This window comes from Clupea harengus, chromosome 4 (genome assembly GCF_900700415.2).
Source record: "Clupea harengus chromosome 4, Ch_v2.0.2, whole genome shotgun sequence".
In the NCBI taxonomy this organism is placed as follows: Eukaryota; Metazoa; Chordata; class Actinopteri; order Clupeiformes; family Clupeidae; genus Clupea; species Clupea harengus.
Window position 1 is genome coordinate 27,657,645 of NC_045155.1, and position 18,617 is coordinate 27,676,261.

The 18,617-nt window shown below is 42.7% G+C and overlaps 1 protein-coding gene across 2 annotated transcripts; it reads left to right on the forward strand.

The window, feature by feature from the left end:
• Nucleotides 1-1,260: 1,260 nt before the first annotated feature.
• slc6a1a (solute carrier family 6 member 1a) lies at nt 1,261-17,948 on the forward strand. 2 transcript variants are annotated; one of them, XM_031566903.2, is made up of 15 exons: nt 1,261-1,391; nt 5,314-5,704; nt 5,907-6,038; nt 6,215-6,315; nt 6,433-6,542; nt 6,691-6,823; nt 7,324-7,458; nt 7,577-7,680; nt 8,216-8,340; nt 8,578-8,690; nt 11,087-11,218; nt 11,535-11,637; nt 11,881-11,981; nt 14,283-14,450; nt 15,611-17,948. In XM_031566903.2, the coding sequence occupies exons 2-15, from the start codon at nt 5,470-5,472 to the stop codon at nt 16,052-16,054; spliced, it is 2,136 nt and encodes a 711-aa protein (XP_031422763.1). In that variant the 5' UTR covers nt 1,261-1,391; nt 5,314-5,469; the 3' UTR covers nt 16,055-17,948. The 2 variants fall into 2 exon arrangements, with proteins under 2 accessions (XP_031422763.1, XP_012682818.2); XM_012827364.3 differs by lacking the exon at nt 1,261-1,391 and adding an exon at nt 4,022-4,369.
• The last annotated feature ends 669 nt before the right edge of the window (nt 17,949-18,617 follow it).

Sequence of the window (18,617 nt, forward strand, 5' to 3'; positions counted from 1 at the left end):
GTTTGTGCATTTAATGTCTTCATTACGGTGGTTTGTTTCATTAAGCAGCCCTTCCTTGCAGACATTTTTATTTCAGGCTATTTAACATTTTCTTTATTGCAATTGTTTGCATGCATTAATTGATCTGCCTAGTGTTTAAATGTAGAACATTGCAAAAAAAATAAAAAATCCAATTATTTCCATTGGGCTGTGTACACTGCAAGGCTGCATCACCGAAGGCTGCTTCACTGCTCGTGTTTGTGATTATCTCCTCTCATGCGCTGGAGACTCCAGCCCTGACCGACGACTCCTCGGTGTTCTGCTGCCTGCTTTGTCCCAAATAGACAGCTACAAACACGCCGTGCTCCAGATAGGAGAGACACAGAGAGACAGAGAGAGAGAGAAAGAAAGAGAGAAAGAGAGAGAGAGAGAGAGAGAGAGAGGGAGAAAGAGAGAGAACATGGCAGCAGAACGCGTTGCTGAGAGAGCTGGTCGACAAATATTTGCTACGCAACTTGCGCGTCTCTTCCAGACAGGGCAGCTTGGCAGAAGTCAGTTTCCATAGTGATGCAGGCAAGTGCAGGAGATTAAGAGGACGCGCTGGAGAAGGAGACATTGTACGGCTCTCTCTCCGTGTAAATTGACGTGTTGTAGGTCACACAGGCCTGTATGCATGTGATATATATGATTACATGTCAAACATTTGGCATACCACACATATCAGCCTCCATCCTCTCATTAGAAAGCTAAACTGTGATTTAAACTCTACGTTGTTTTCAGTGTCAAAACCTTTGTCAGCAACGTCTTGTTAGTGGCAATAGAAATGGAGACCGGTGTGTAAGCCTTGACCGTAATGGCGGGGGGAAATGATAATGTTGCTTTTCAACTTTAAGCAGAGGCTCTGGCTCCGAGCCCACAGCAGACAGAAACCTGCGATGGCAGAGCCAGAGATTGGGTCTCTCTGTCGCCATGTTGAGAAGAAAATACAAATGGATTTTTTTTCTCTCCTTCAAATTATTTCTGGACCATCATTTTTTTTTCATCTGAACCCCTGCACCTCAATATACACATAAATGGAGTCCCTATAAAACTTAATTAAACATTTTCTATGGTCTCCACAGTGCGATCCCCACAAGACACACTAATATAAGAGGAGAAAAAGGCTGAGACCGACTATGCTGTTGCCTAGCAACACTCGCACAAAATTTGAAACGATTTAGTGGCCCCATACTGCTATATCGGGGGTTATGTGCTTTCGTTTGTAGAGCACATACGGTATACACGCCGTCCAGCAGATAGTGTTGTCGAAGGCATGGCAGATTCAGCCTCTACTGTCTTTCTTCACCTCCTCCTTCTCCTCAGTGCAACAGTGCCGCGGGATGCGATATGGCGGTGATGGAGATGTCATGAAGGTAGGTCAGTGAGTTTGCTATTTGGAACAGTGAAATATGGTGCATCATGTGAGGGAAATGGAACAAAACACCAAGGCTATAGCAGCAGATGGGCTTTGCATATTGCATTGACACAAGATCATGGCCAAGAAACAAATCGGCACCACCAAAAAACACACACACACACACAAACACACACACACAGAGACACACACACGCACACGCACACACACACACACACACATTGTGGGGGAAGAGTTAATGACACACATAATCTGACACATGAGTGAGATGACCAGAAACTCTTCATGTTAAAACCCGTGCAACCAACATGGCATTTTATCCACCTTCCCCCGTAATAAGTGGATCATCTCTGAACACATGTGATTAGTGTGTGGGAATGCAGTTGGACTCAAGCACCCACTCCACGCTCATTTAGGCCGTCCGAGGCTTTCGCATGGCAACCAGCAGGACAATAAATATTTGCACACGTATGGCGCCTTGCATGTAGCCGGTTTCGAGGTGTAAATGAGCTGTGGTTGTTTGTGTTCGCTGGCTCATGCCCCCTTTTGTGTTTCGCTGAAGATCTCTGGTCTGCTCGACCAAATTAGTTTGCCTGCGTTCGTTGCGTTATTGCATTATGCGGAAAAAATGGAAATCTGAAGTTTTTTCCCCCCCTCTATTTTAGAAGAAAACAAGTCAGCAATAATATGAATAAATGATGTGGATTGCTCATCATTAGCATATTAATGAACGATCATGTTAATCAGTTTATTTGTAATCCCAACAACCACAGTCTCGCAGAGAAACAGGGAAAATGGTGTGCTCTTTAACAACACAACCACAGTATGTTTAAGATGTATGATGCAAACATTGCATCTGTCTCGTCTACCGGGGTACAGTGTGTGTGGGTGTGTGTGTGTGTGCGTGTGTGTGTGTGTCTGTGTGTGTGTGTGTGTGTGTGTGTGTGTGTCTGTGTGTTCATTTGATGTTATGAGGTTAATAAAGGCAAGCACATTTTATAATCTCTCCCTCCTCAGCCAATTTGCCACGGTAGCTGTGGAGAAATCCTTTAAGCGGCTCCGTGTCAGTGTTCTTCAAAAGCTCACGTTTCTGTCTGAAACTGGTGCTATCAGAACAGCCCCCGAACTGACACTTGGCTGGAAGGGACTGTGACTGTGCGTTCTGTGTGTTCTGTGTGTTCTGTGCGTTCTGTGCGTTCTGTGTGTTCTGTGCGTTTTGTGTGTTCTGTGCGTTCTGTGGAAGTGTGATGAATGTCACAGTGATCATAACAAAGTGCTATTTGCCTATCTGTATATTTAGTTTTTTCTCCAGGAAGTGTATCCTGTAGTTCATTAAACAGGTCAGGTCAGAGCCTCCACGCTTAGGTTGATGTTAAATCACTCCACACTCCATTGGCTGTCAATCAATTCCAGAGTTTAAGGAGCCAATGAACCGGAGTTCTGAGGACCAGTAACCGTGCCACTGGCAAGGACCAGTAACCGTGCCACTGGCAGGGACCAGTAACCGTGCCACGGGCAAGGACCAGTAACCGTGCCACGGGCAAGGACCAGTAACCGTGTCACTAGCAAGCCACAAGCTGCCTTGCGAGTCCACGGCAGGTGCATAAACCCATAGCATGTTCTCACAGCTCCATATCCAGAGGGAGAGGGAGCCAGATGGGAATTGAAATGCTAAGTTTCATGTAGTATCATTAGTAGGTTAGTTCACCCCTCATTGGGTCTCCATCTGCTGCCGTTTCAGCTTCGCACCAAGAGCAGTGGTGAGATGCAAGGGAAAACACACTCACACTGTAGGCTATCACACTGACCCCCCAATGCAACGCGCGCTCCCATCTAATTAAATAAGCCGCGCGCCTGTCACATCCTCTGCTTCTTGGCAAAATGGAAGCAGCAGCCATGCCAATCTATAGTGTGTGGCTGTGGCATTTCTGACATTAATCCCCCGCTAGTTTTTCTTGCAAATTCCACATGGCTTTTTGGTGGCGGTTAAGCAAATCATATCATTCTTTGACACGGCAACTTGTCCCTTTTCACTGCCAATAAATGACCTGGCATTAGAAATGCATAGAAATGACAGTCCCTGGGACTGAAACGTTGTTGGAATTGTCTGCTTTCTCCTTGTAGGTTTCAGGATAATAGAAACTGAAGGAGGTTAGGTTCCCTTGGTAACCTTTGAAAAGAGCCGCTAGGATGGGGAACAGAAAGAGGACAACCTTTTCTTGATAACTTCAATGCCATTCAAAAGAGCATCACTCATTTTCTCACCAAGGCAATGGAACAGTCTCCCTCACCGTTTCATATCAAATAAATAAAGCAGTATTCTTGTCTGAAACAAGATATCCCCAAACCAATGATTATTGTATCTTGCATCAGGTTTTTCTCTACACTAGAATCTGTATATTCTGGAGAGGTACTCTTTCACCCAATATCCTTTTTGGATGTTTTAAGAATTGTTAAGATTCTCATTGAAACGAAATTTGTTGTCTATGAAAATACGTGCCAATAAACTTACACTGAATATCGAAACAATAAACCTATATCGGGTATTGGACGTGAATGTGCAATCGACTATACATGCATGTGTGTGCATGTGTGTATTAGTGTGTACTTTAGGGCGGGAGTGGGGGGGTCGACTTTCAGATGACATTGACGCTATGTAGATGGGAGTAGGGAATTGAGCTCCCTGTAACGTTGCTGCTTGTTGATGTTAGACAGTCGCGCAGGGCGAAGCTGGTTCTTCTCGTGTCGATCCCGCCAGGACCTCAGCACCACTAGCGCGTGGACAGCTCCCCGCAGCGAGACTCTTGCGCGCTATCTCTCAGGACTGTTTTGTTCCAAGTCTTTTAATGGAAAGAAAATATATTTATGTCCCAAGTAACACTGGAAGTTTACAACTTTGGGGGGAATGTACGGATACCTCATTGCACAATTCGTGGAAGCCAACTAAACCCCACTGGCAGAGATCAAAAATTCCTTGTAAGTAAATGGGTTTTTGTACTCGATTTGTGCTGAAGCTGGAAGTTGCGACATAAGGTATTCAAGTCGGTGTATAAGTTTAGCATTGCTTTAAAGTATGATGATCGAAGGAAAATGGTCGGAGGAGGTGGTAGTCGTTCTGGTTTGCAATATTTTATGCACAATTACAGAATGTAAACAGACTAATTAAATTAATTGTGTAAAGATTTACAGCTGAATGTCTGGCGCTCCGCAGTTGTAGCGCATCCATGCAGCCTGGTGCGTAAAGCTTGCGCTCTGGGCATTCCTTTGTCTCCCTCCGATGTAATTGTCTCAGCAGTTGAAGACATTGTAATCTTCAATATCCATAAAAATTGCAATAACGATTGGAATGTATGTAAAGAGCATTATATTTTGTGATGAATCGCATAGTATGTTGCATTTGCATACGACGAGAGGGAAGATTCCTGTTTTTGCTTGTAAATGCGCGGAACGCAATGATTCAGCGTGCACATTTGTCATAAAGTTTTGACAGGGATGTTGAATTTATCACCAAGCGTTAAAACAATTGATGCAATGAGCCCCCATGAAGACATTGTATTTGACCAAAATATTATTTGTTGCTTATAAACAGCAAAAGCTGGCGATAGGCTCACTGCCTGTTATGTATGTTGTTGGCAAAAACTCTTTTATCAGGAGTAGGGTCGGATAGTCTATATAACCCATGTGTTGCCAGATAAATTTGACGGTCGCAGTGTTTACAAAAGGTCTGTCAATAAAATCTGAGACGTTTGATTGCAAATCCCACCCATGAAAAGACCGACTGTCTTTCAAGTATTTAGGATCGACAACAGTGCTCTGAACACCAGCCCTACCGGGTAAAACTGTATTTATAGCTTGTCATTCGCTTTTTTGGGGAGCGGATATTTTGTCAATAAACTAAGCGTTTAATTGTCTTGTTTTAGGTTAACGGCAACCGACGAGCTGTAACACGGTGCGGTTTTAGATCTGTCAAAACAGTTGGTTGAAAGGTTTGTTCAGAAACCGCGAAGCTGCTGTCTACGTGGACTGGTGCTGAAATCTCACGTCCAGCTGCCAGGACCTCTGCCAAATCCAGAGAAATGGCGACAAATGGCACCAAAGCCTCGGATGGCCAAGTTGTGACGGAATTGAACGAAGTATCAACTATTGATAAGCCAAATACAGCGGAGGCAAAGGACGAGAAGAAGAAATCGGATCTCCCTGAGAGAGAAGAATGGGTAGGGAAATTTGATTTCCTATTGTCGTGCGTTGGCTATGCCATCGGATTGGGAAACGTCTGGAGATTTCCTTACCTTTGTGGAAAAAATGGTGGAGGTGAATATGTTTTCATGTATTTTTAAATTTTGGTAAAGGCAAACTTCATATAAGTGGTTTTGCTTTGTATTTGTGTGTAGGATTCGAACCAGTGTTTCTTGTTTGTCTTCCCGAACGTAATTAGGATCTCCTCTATGTCATTTTTGCTGAGCCAGTTTCATGTATGTACTATCATTTACGTGTAATTCATCTGTCCACGCAGGGGCCTTCTTGATCCCTTATTTTTTAACCCTGATTTTTGCGGGAGTTCCTTTGTTTTTCTTGGAATGCGCTCTTGGCCAATACACGTCGATTGGTGGGCTTGGAGTATGGAAGCTGGCTCCAATGTTCAAAGGTACAGCCAATTAAAACAGTTTTTGTCGTAATATTGGTCTTCCCAGTTGCTCACCATGCTGTGTTGAACGCAGTTCTACATGTTGTGCTCCATTCAGAGAGAAAAGCAACACCACAGTGCCTTGTAAAAAAAAACATTGCAATCGATCGTTCTTAACGGCTCCTTTCAAACCACAGGTGTTGGCCTCGCAGCTGCCGTGCTTTCCTTCTGGCTAAACATATATTACGTTGTAATCATTTCCTGGGCCATATACTACCTGTGGAACTCCTTGACAACCGTAAGTTAGTGGTGCAAATCTATCCACACAACACAAACAGTCTGTAGAAATGATGGACATAGAGACAAATTCCCTCTGTTAAGATATTAAAGTTTTCTGTGCATCTCTCCTATACAGGAACTGCCATGGCAAAATTGCAATAACCCATGGAACACGGAGAGGTGCTACACAAACTACAGCATCACTGAAACCATCAACCTCACCAGTTCTGTGGTGGAGTTTTGGGAGTAAGACCTTTGACCTTTGAACAATCTCTTTCTAAACACAACAGCTATACACCACCTGCATGAAATAACAGAAAGGGGCCAAAATAAAAGAGGGATAAAAAAAATCAGAGTTTTGCTCATGTCTCTGCCCTTTCCTCCTTCCCAACAGACGCAACATGCATCAGCTAACCGATGGGTTGGAGAAACCAGGCACGATCAGACTCCCACTGGCTATCACACTGGCCATCGCCTGGGTGCTCGTGTACTTCTGCATCTGGAAAGGTGTCAGTTGGACTGGAAAGGTAAGAGGTTTGCCTGTGTGTGCCTGGTCGAACGCCGGCGTGGCATGGTTTGGGTGACGGTTATGCAATATTAACCCATCTCATATTGGCCCATGAATTATTCACACCACCCAGAAAATCTTAAGGCAATCTGTCTTAGTCTTGCTTCTGCTGGTGTCTCAATTATATTAACATCTAATTATTGTCCCCACTTGATTTTTCAATTTTGTCCCAAATTTTATTCCTCATTTTTATGCTTTAATTTGAAGGTGTATAAGGCAGACATTTCCTGAAGTCAGTGGGGTTTAACAGTGAACATACTTGTTTGAACGGCCTCATTAACCACAGCTGAAGTTGAAGGCCATAATTGAGCTTGCCTTGCACGTGGTTTCACCCACTCAAACGCACGTGACATGTCGGGATTATTAAAAGCTAATCAAGAAGCAGCATGCTATGATTAGTAATTAATGAGCCCTAATGGAAGTGTTCCTGAGCATTAACCAGGTGATTGTGCTTCGCAGGTGGTTTACTTCTCGGCCACGTACCCGTACTTCATGCTCTTCATCCTGTTCTGCCGTGGCATCACCCTGCCTGGAGCCATGGATGGCGTCTTGTTCTACATCACGCCAGATTTTCAGAAACTCAAAGAGTCTGAGGTGAAAAAGCTGATAGAGATGAAACAGCAGGAGTCAGAAGTCCCAGGTTGTTTTAAAGATAAATGTTCATCTGTTTTCTTTGTTTGTTTGCTTGTTTGTTTGTTTGTTTGTTAACCAGGTGTGGCTAGATGCAGCCACTCAGATTTTCTTCTCTTATGGTTTGGGCCTGGGTTCACTGATAGCCCTTGGGAGTTACAACAAGTTCCATAATAACGTCTACAGGTATGTAGCCACAGAGTTGAACACCCACAGCTGAAAGGTTCAATAATGATGTTTACAGCTATGTAGCCACAGAGGTGAATACCACAGCTGAAAGGTTCAATAATAACGTTTACAGCTATGTAGCCACAGACTTGAACACCTACAGCTGAAAGAAGGTGGTGGCCGTGAGAGATTAAACTTGAAAGACTAAAAACGAAATGGGAAATGACTGCCGGTTAAGACCTAAAATCAAAGAAGAATTTAATTGGTTTTACCGAATTCTTACTTTGATGGTACATGTGCTGACACAAGATCATTATTATGCGAGGCTCGCCTTGAGTGCCGTCTGCATGAATGTGTCATTTGAACATCCAATTAAGTGTGTTCTTCAACTTAAAATGTCCTTAAGTCTTTTGGTGCTCTTCACAGATTCATATTGTTTATATACATATATCTGCATATTTTTTTTATACATTTTGTATCGACATTGAAACAGGACAAGACAGAAGTGACATCTTTGGCTGATTATTTTACCGGCTTCTTCTTCCCCTTGCAGGGACTCCATCATTGTGTGTTGCATCAACTCCTTCACGAGCATGTTTGCTGGATTGGTCATTTTCTCCATCGTTGGATTCATGTCTCATATCACCAAGAGACCCATAGCGGATGTAGCTAAATCAGGTGACTGAACCCCTTTGTGCCGCTGTGACCCTATTAGCACCCAAGAGCCCAGTTTGGCTGAGACCAGCCAAACCAGTTTATGACCAGCTTTGCTGGAAATTGATAACCTAAATGCATAAGCTAAAATGCATGTTTTTTCACCTAACTAGTCCATCAACAGCAGGGGAAATTGTGTGCAGCAGGCATCTTGAGGAGCTGAAATAGGCAGAGATCACTTACAAAATGTCTCCTCTGCAGGTCCGGGATTGGCTTTCCTGGCTTATCCTGAAGCTGTGACCCAGCTGCCTATTTCTCCGCTGTGGTCCATTTTGTTCTTCTCCATGTTACTCATGCTTGGGATTGACAGTCAGGTAAGGATGTGGAAAATGTATGCATGCTCTGTCCCAGAAACACGAGCACATAACGATCGATGCAGCGCCCCTGTTGGCCAGATGAGAAATTGCGCCTGAGCTGTTCACGTCTCCTCGAATCACCTCAATTAGCCCCCAGAGCCCCTGGCCACTATGCATCAATTCATTTGCTCATTTATTCATCTTGTTCGTTTCCACTGGTAATTATCTTACTGAATGTAGAATATGTAAGTCTTCCAAAGGCCAGCGACGACATATTGTAACAGCTTCAGCCATCAGTTGACATTATTTGGATGAGACTAGGGCTTTTTTCAATGTGTAGATGCCAGATTATTTTACAATGGTCACATTAATATACATTTATATATATTATTAATATGTATTTTACATGTCCAATCTCCATCTGTAATCAGATGGTAAACTATAAAAAAAGAGAAGCAGAACAAGCAAACGTATATGTTGACACAATATTTTACACTAAAAGACATTTTCAGCGTGGCATACTGGCACAAATCAGACATTGGACCAAGGATGCATTTCCTGCATCAGAATGATCTAATACTGACCACCCAGGTTAGGCTGGACTCATTTGCTAAAACAGTTGTTCTATAAACACACATAGTTCAGCTTGAGTGTTGAAACTCTTTATTTCTCTCAAATGTTCTCTTTATTAGAAGTACAAAGCTCTGTCCTACCTCTTTAATCTTGAATTGAGTTATTTTTTGTTCTTTCATCGACATACTGACTAAACAATGGTGCTTATGTCATACAAGTGAACATTTTCCAAAAAGCCACACAAGTTAATATTCTGCCATTATGGTTTGGTCAATTTTGTTTCTAATATTTGTATAACTAGCATATATATATATATGTATATATTCTTTTGGTGCCAATATTATCACTGGCCCTATGTTTGAGTGAGTCCACTGTAGCCCCATTGCATGCGTGTTGGGTGGGTGGCCAGCACAGACCAGGAGGTGTGTGATACCCAGCTAATATACCACTCACTAGTAAATAGATAGATAGATAGATAGATAGATAGATAGATAGATAGATAGATACTTTATTTATCCCAAGGGAAATTTAGGACATCCAGTAGCTAAAAGCTAAGTTGCACAAGGCAGACAAAAATGAGATATAAAGTCAGTGCAAAGGGCTAATATAACTAGTACATGGATGGACAGTGGGTTGCTATGGTAAGATGGGATGGATGATAGGGCAGACTGAGGTAGACTCATGCAGAGAAGTCCATCTCCCCCTCCCCTTCTGTGTGGAGTTGTACAGCTGAATGCCCTGGGGACACTTACAGCTTACATACGGCAGATAATGGATGTGTAAGCAAGGACAGTATTTGTAAAATATCTAAATCTTGTAAAGTTAGATTTGAAAATGATATTGCTTGGAGAGAGACTAAACTACTGTTACGAGTTAGTGATGGATGAATCTTTACACAGATATTTAGGAATGGGTCACTTTTGTTGTCTATTCATTGTTTGGTTGTGCAACTCACGAGTCTCCTGTTACACATCACTGTGTATGGGGTGGTGTTGTAACCGTGGCTCCTGTTATACATCACCGTGTATGGGGTGGTGTTGTAACCGTGGTTCCTGTTACACATCACCGTGTATGGGGTGGTGTTGTTACCGTGGCTGTGTGCAGTATCTCTGCAGGAGATCGTATCCGCTGTAAACGCCATTTTACACGGCCCAGCAAAATGCCAGTGCTCTTTTTCTGCTGTCTAATCTCTCCCCCAAAAATGTGGCCTTTTCAAATACGATTTGTGAAATGAGAATCTTTGGATTAACCAACATATCAACCATGAGAAAGTATTAGACCACAACTCTGCATCGGAATAATAACTAATCAATCCATTGAAGAAGAAAAAAAAAACCTTGGGGTAATCTGTTGTTTTCATGGGATTTTATTTAATAAAATGATATAGAGAAATGATAGTTGTTCATCTAGGAGGAGTAATCTGATTGTGTATTGACGTCTCATAAACTATACCATATAGACACAGAAACCCCAGAAGACTGTACAGTGGCAAAACAAAAGGGATATGAGATTTGAATCAGGAGTAAGATTTGAATCAGGAGGTATCTCTGGCACACGATAATGAAACAACATTTTGGTCTCCATCGCGTGTGTGATCATGTAACACAAACACACGCCTTGATCTGATTCGATCTGACATCCAGTGAAGGCGAGGACAGAGAGAGATGGAGTAGAGATGTGGCACGGGCCTCCAAAAGCCAACGGTTACGTAATAATAACACTGCGCCCCATCCTGTGATAAGTTGTCCTATCTGAATGTGTCCTGCCTTTTATTGTGTATTTATTTATTTATTTCATTTTTTCTATATTTATCATTTTGTTTTCATTTTCCGGGACTGTAGTTCTGTACTGTGGAGGGCTTCATCACGGCTCTGGTGGATGAGTTTCCCTTGGTGCTGAGGAAACGGCGGGAGATCTTCATCGCCTGTGTCTGCGCCGTGTCCTACGTGATTGGCCTGTCCAACATCACACAGGTAAACCGTCTCCATGGAGACCACAGTCATAAAATGGACCCAAATACCTCCAATGATAAATAATGATAAATAATCAAAACACAAAACTGCCTCCAGTCAATATCAAGCAGTGTATAAAATAGTGATCCTGAACGATATTACTCACAACCATAATTTGTATCCCTGTCTACATGGGATGTATAATGGAATAAATTGTACTATAATATGAACTATTTATAAAAAAAGGTTTTGTTTTGTTTTTTCTCTTCAGGAGTCATCACCTCATTTTGTTCATTTTCACTTGATTGATTTCTGATTTCTTATTTCCTGTTTCCAGGGAGGCCTGTACGTGTTCAAGCTGTTTGATTACTACTCGGCCAGCGGCATGTGCCTGTTGTTCCTCGTCTTCTTCGAGTGCATCTCCATCTCTTGGTTCTACGGTGGGCACCTCCACACACTGCTAAATTTGGACAAAAATAGCCATTTTTCTAAACATTTCACAGACTCACACCATGTGGCATTGTGCTCTATGATGGTAGAAATGATTACCATTAATGGTATATTTAATAGAACGACGTTTAGATGTAGAAGAGAGAGGAGATCATGATTAAGATTAAAAAGGAAAGAACTCTGTTATTTTTATGAAATAACCTTTTTATTGCGGTTGCCTTTTCATCACTCAGGTGTGAACAACTTCTATGAGAATATTCAGGAGATGATTGGCTACAAACCCTGCTTATGGTGGAAGCTGTGCTGGGTGGTCTTCACACCTCTCATCGTCGGAGTGAGTACACCTCTCCGAGCTTTTCCTCCTTGAACAAATTTGGGAAAGATCTACCACGTTTCCGCTTATCAAGAGGACTATCAGGAGTGTCAGGGGCTTCAAATAGGCTTAGACACACACACACTCACTCACACACACGCACACACACACAGGAGCGTCAGGGGCTTCAAATAGGCTTAGACCACTTTTCCATACTGAGGGTATCTGATAACACGTGTGTGTGTGTGTGTGAGTGTGTGTGTGTGTGTGTGTGTGTGTGTGTGTGTGTGTGTGTGTGAGTGTGTGTGTGTGTGTGTGAGTGTTGTGTGTGAGTGTGTGTGTGTGTGTGTGTGTGTGTGTGTGTGTGTGTGTGTGTGTGTGTGTGTGTGTGTTTTGATTAGGCAGCCCACTGTAAAGATCTGTGTATGTGCGTCTTTTTGAAAGAAATGTCATGAGATGGGCTAAAAAAACAAAATGCCACATTCCTTTGGGCTAAATGTGACTGGATTCAGCATAGACAGGATTCCAAAATCTATCACCACGGAGGCATCCAGTCAGCACAAACACACAGAGTCAAATGGCCTCGCCCAAGGATCTCAAAAAAGATCATCTTGGAGACTTGAAGGCTTTATTTCACACCTTGTGATATTTCTGCATCCGTGGTTTGTTGCCATCTTGCCAGCTGTGTAAAAAGTCACATAAAGTGCCTTTGTAAAATGGCGGTCTGTGAAATACAGTGAAGCCATTTTGTGCTCCGTAGCCTTAAAAGTAGGGTAAGCGATACTGAAGAAAGATTGTTGATATTTTGACTCAACAGCCAAACAAATACACCCTCCCTCCAGTGCTCCTTCAGAACCCCCTCACAGGTTCATGGACGCGCATTGCCAAGGTAGTAACACTAACAACTGGGCTAGTCCACCAATATGGCGGAAGACTGCCCAAGGACCAGTGCTTGACAGGGGAGGTGGAGATGGTCTAGATGTCCCAGCATTATACGACGTGGAAGTCGACGTCTCTTTCTCATAGTTGAAGTGAAACAAACATTATAATACAAAATGTCATCAAACAAACAACAAGCACCCAAACCCAGCATCCCACACAACGGAGTAAAAACTAGCAAGAGTGAGTTTTGTAGATTGTTTTTTACAAAGGTAAAGGTGATTGAAGAGAGTACTGTAGATTTGTAATGAGGAAGGTAACGTTTTCTAGCATAGCATTTTTTTAATTCTGCTCCAGACAGGGATACTCACAACTCTCCTGCTGCTATAGCTAACATTACGACAGCAGTATATCTGGGCAGTGTAGAGAACAAGCTGGATGCCTGTGGGAAAGTCATTAACTTTACCTGACACACAAATGTGACACAGGTGCCTGCTTGCTAGCTAACCAGTTGGGATTAGCTATCACAAACATGAGCAAACGAGACAAAACCATACTGACCTATTGGTTCTGTGAAACAGCTAAACTAATATTACCCACCTGTCATGCAGAAACTAATATTACCCACCTGTCAAGCAGAAACTGAGCAACCCTTCGCCTTTGCCTGATCATAGAACTTTTTCAATGTTTGCTCTTTACACTTTCTCCTCTTGGGCTGTTTCTTGGCCATATCTCCTTCTCGACAATGCATGGAATCCAGAACGATGGTTCTCGCTCTCGCTCTCGAGCTCGCACTCCCACTTCCCACTTCCCCCTTCCCCCATTTCCCCTGCCCCTCCCCTTCCCCCAGTTATGTGCACGAGGACAAAGGTCCCCTGCTGCTGATTGGCTGGATTAGTGTTGTATGGTGCAGTCTGTACCACTTTCTTTGTTTCCCAGTTACAAACACCAGAATATGTTTTCAGCCCACACAGAACGAACAGCTCACAGACCGTGAGGAGATATTTGCTGAATTTCACAAAAAAGTGTATTGGATCATTAGAATCGCTTACTACACCTTTAAGTGACCACTAATCACCTTTGTGTTTCTTAAGGAATAAATACACAGAGTAGCAAGATTGCAGTTCCACTTTCTCATCTATTATTTCCCCATTCCTACTCCTATACTCAAGTAGTGCATGTGTTGTGTGTTTCTTAATGAATTCTTCATTTCTTAACATTCCGCGCTGATTTCATCATTAAGTCTAGTATGTGGAGCAAGATCACTCAGATTAACTACAATCCAATGGTAGTACACGGCACAACCACACTGTCACAGAGACAAACAGCAACATCAGAGGTTCCTGACCATAGACATATATATCTAGAACTAGATCTAACCCTAGATCTTCATATGTCTATGGTCCTGACCACTCACCTCACTTCCTGTTTGATCTCTTCCAGGGCGTGTTCCTGTTCAGTGCGTTTCAGATGGTGCCCCTGACCATGGGGGACTACGTGTTCCCAGCCTGGGGTCAGGGGGTGGGCTGGCTCATGGCGCTCTCCTCCATGCTCCTCATCCCCGGATACATGGTCTACATGTTCCTCACCCTGAAGGGCACCTACAAGGAGGTGAGAGGGCGTGGGATTCACATCTGTGGTTATTTTATTTTATTTTAATTTAATTATTTATTGTCTTTATTTATTTCCTGTTATATGTATATGTAAAGCACATTGAGTTGCACATGTGCAGGAAATGCGCTATATAAATAAAGTTGCCTTGCCTTGCCTTGCCTTGGACAATGTAGACAAAACTCTGCATCGAGTCAAGGGAGGACATACCCAGAATCCATTACATATATATATGGGGCAACATACACAACACAAAGTGGTATGCCAGTGAAGAGCCACCTTAATAGTTTATGATAATGAACGGACACCATCATTTCCAGCCATCAGGATTCCAACTCCAGTTGCAACATGACAGATGGTTTGGATTGGATTGGATTTAATTTATTGTCATTGCACAGAGTACAAGTACAGAGGCAACGAAATGTAAAGAAAGGAATGAAAATTACAGCATAACATGAGGGGAGAGAGGAGAGAAAAACAACCCCCAGACTATGCTCCTAGAGGAGCACAGTGTGGGAGCATAAAAAAACACACCTCAGCACATAAGCACATACATTTTAAACATGACTTGCAATGGGGAGGGGGAGGGGGGGGGGGTGGGGGTAAACCAAAGACTGGGTGATCTAAGCCCAGCCAGAGGGGGAAGAAGGTAAACCAATACAGACAAGCAGCCAGCTGGATATCAGTGCTATAGAAAGCGCAAGTCACAGACTCCGTCCTGTCACATTGGGGGTATGAAGCGGCGAAGGCGTGGGATGGGGTGGGATGGTATCTGAATCAATGGCACAAGTCATCATTTTAGAAAGAACATTCTCATTTTTTGTACCAAAATTGGCCCTGCTTTGCAAATACAAAATACTTAACACTTAATTAACTGATAAGGACAGTATGTTAGGAAAAGGACAATATTTACTGCCATTAGAAGCACATTGCATTATTAATGCACAGATGTTTAGGGATTACTATTCAGCTTCCAGTCCTTGTAAACCATTGGGTGTATGCCCATGGGTGTATTTGTATGCTTTTCTGTGTGTGTGTGTGTGTGTGTGTGTGTTCACGTGTATGCCCATGGGTGTATTTGTATGCTTTTCTGTGTGTGTGTGTGTGTGTATGTTTGCATTGATGTGTGTGCATGCCTTTGTGTGCCTTGTCCCCTCCAGCGGATCAGGATCATGCTGCAGCCCCCTCTGGTGAGGCGGGCCCAGGTGAACGGCCCTGATCAGCAGCCAACTGACGTCACAGTTACCACCGCCATCACCAACCCTGCCAGCCCGGCACCTGCTGTCAGCCCCACGGGCACTGCTGCCACCGCTGCCACCGCTGCCACCGCTGCCACCGCTGCCCCTGCTGCCACGGCTGCCAGCCCCACCACCGCTGCCACCCCCACCACCGCTGCCAGTCCAGCAGCTGCAGCCAGCCCAACCGCCACCAGTCCTGCCAACCCGAGCAATCCGACCAGCCCCACCAACCCTACCAACCCTGCCATCCCTGCCACCCCTGCCACCCCTGCGAGCCCTGTCAACCCTACTATCCCTGCCACCCCCATCAACCCCATCAGCCCCACTAACCCCGCCAGTCCGGCCACTGCAGAGGCCAACGTCTAAAGACCTGTGAAGAAACAGACAAGTGCTGAGAGTGATCAAAGACGAACATTACAAAAAGGACTTCCATGTTTATAATAGAATCACCTACCTCCAGGGGCCATACGTGATCGATATAGTGATGACTTGCGTTGATCATCTCTTTCTTTTTTCTGTCCGTTTGTTTTGTTTTGCATTTGTAAAACCTGCTCTGCCAATGCAGCGCGTTCACATTGGCACGTGTTACAAATGCAAAGCGACCAATCAGTGTCCATGAAATCTCCAGCTCCGTATTAACCCCTTCCATCGTCCTCTGCCTGGAGAAAGAAGGGTATCGTGGTAATACTGTGAAGTGAATTTAAAGCACAGAACTTTTGCATAGCAATGCATTTGGGCCTACTTATGAAGTCAAGCACTGTCTAAGGACTGCACAGTAGAGTAAAAGCACAGAGAAAAACAAAAAAACGAGAGAAAATGGAAGAGATAAGACCAAAATAAGGGATCATACGTAATAACACTCAGCCCTAATCCAAAATCCTGGAGTCTATTACAGATGGAAGCTCCTATTCGCATCAGTCCACTGGTGCAGTCAGTCCAAGCACAAAGAACAAAAAAAAAACTACAAAAAAAAACCCTTAAAGTACAGAAGCCCTTGGGTGACCCATTATCTGTTGTTAAATATGTTTTCAGAGACTGTTACTGTTTTATTTTCCTTTATGGAGAAAAAAAAAGAGCTTATATGCGATCGAGATGTTTTTAGATTTCTTTTATCGGCTGTTTTGTACTATAAGTGTTGTGATCAAGGACCAAATCATACACAGACACAAGCAAAAACCTACCTATGCCATGCGGTGTTTAGTTGTCGAAGCACAGGGTAAATCATATTTCATAATCGTAAATACACACTGATACAGGGTCAGACAGAGAAACAAATAATGATACCAGAGTCCAGATCACAGCTGGTTCTGGAGTGGATTCGACTCACATCTGGGCCAGATCCGTCCGCCAGGACGGCTGCAATCTGGACTCTGACTATCCAAATCAAACAAAAAATGCTGAGCAGTCAGCCCTGTTTACGTTTGTTTGCCTGTCTCCTCAGGACCATGTGGACATCTCCTGACAGTAGCAACTCTATAAGGAGACAAGGCCTTACGCCACAGTCACTCGAGAAAATAAAAAAACAAAAAAACACAAAAAAAAACCTACCCGATGATTTACCGATATTTTGCGTTTAAGTGAAACTGTGTATAATGTTTAGTATGAATCAGGCAATTCTGTTATTGGTCGATTGACAGCGGTTTACAAGTCGGTTAGCTGTTCCTAGTGTACTGAGAAGCAAAAGCACAAAGCTTTAACGTGACGGACAACTCCCATGGTGTGCTCGGACGGTGATAGTTTGCTTTCTTCGGCAGCTAGTGCGCGCGTGAAAAGCATTTAGTACTATCGAAACGTGTTTACTCTGAGGAGCTGAACCACTACATGAGATATGAAACGGCGACATGTCCTGTGAATTTTGTACAAAGTTAACTCACCACAGTTTTCTCTGAAACTTTGTTGTAAAACTGTACTGTGTGAAACACGTAACTGTGAATGTCTGTAATCCATTGGAAGTTACTGTCTAAATGTTGAAGAGTTTTAAAGGAATTGCTGTTTTCTGCAATAATATTTTGATCTCAGAAACTAAAGCACATATCTTACAGAATTATAAGAAGTGGCAATGATTATAAAAATATTGATTAATATACAAATAGAAACTATGTCTAGTAAGAAATAATATTGTTTTGTATATTTTTAACTGTTTCACTGCCTACAACATACTATATACAGGATATGTATTAATGGTGTGATATGATAAAGCACGATTGTCATGTTGTACAAAAATACAAAAATATGAAAAATAAAGATTCTACAAAACAAATCTATCTTTCTATGTGGTTTTCATCACATCATATAGAATGTTGACTGGAATCTATTCCATATTTATCCTAATATCTTTATGCACTTCAACATGAATACAGATCGTGTTAGGTGAAAATCAATCAATCAATCAATTTGTTTATTTGATCAAGAGGGACAGTGTACATTCATTAACATTAAACTGTAAATGCACCCAATTATAGCCAAAAGGCTAGTTTCCATTGGCAGTCCCCCTGCCAGAGTGAAAAAGGCTATACAACCAAAAAAAGGCATTAACGTATATCAAACATAACATTGACAATAAATCAAAAAAAATAAATAAAAAATGAGATACAATAAAATAAAATACAATCCCAATATACAAGTTAAATATACAAAATGATTGGCTTTGTGTACATTCACACTTCACTTACAAGGTGTTGGGTTCAAGTCCAGTCCCTCCTAATTTATCATACTATTTCAGAATGCACACATTAACAATATGAGGTCTAGGCTTTGTTTTCACATCACTTCACTGCAAAGTGAGCACTGGTGCCCATTTTGTGTCAGCACACACACATGCATCGAATATGATATGAGAAACATATGAGAAATGTGTGCTGTTGGGCAGAATATTTTATTTACTAATGGCGTGAAAATAGTGAAAAGTAAAAGAATATGCACACACAAA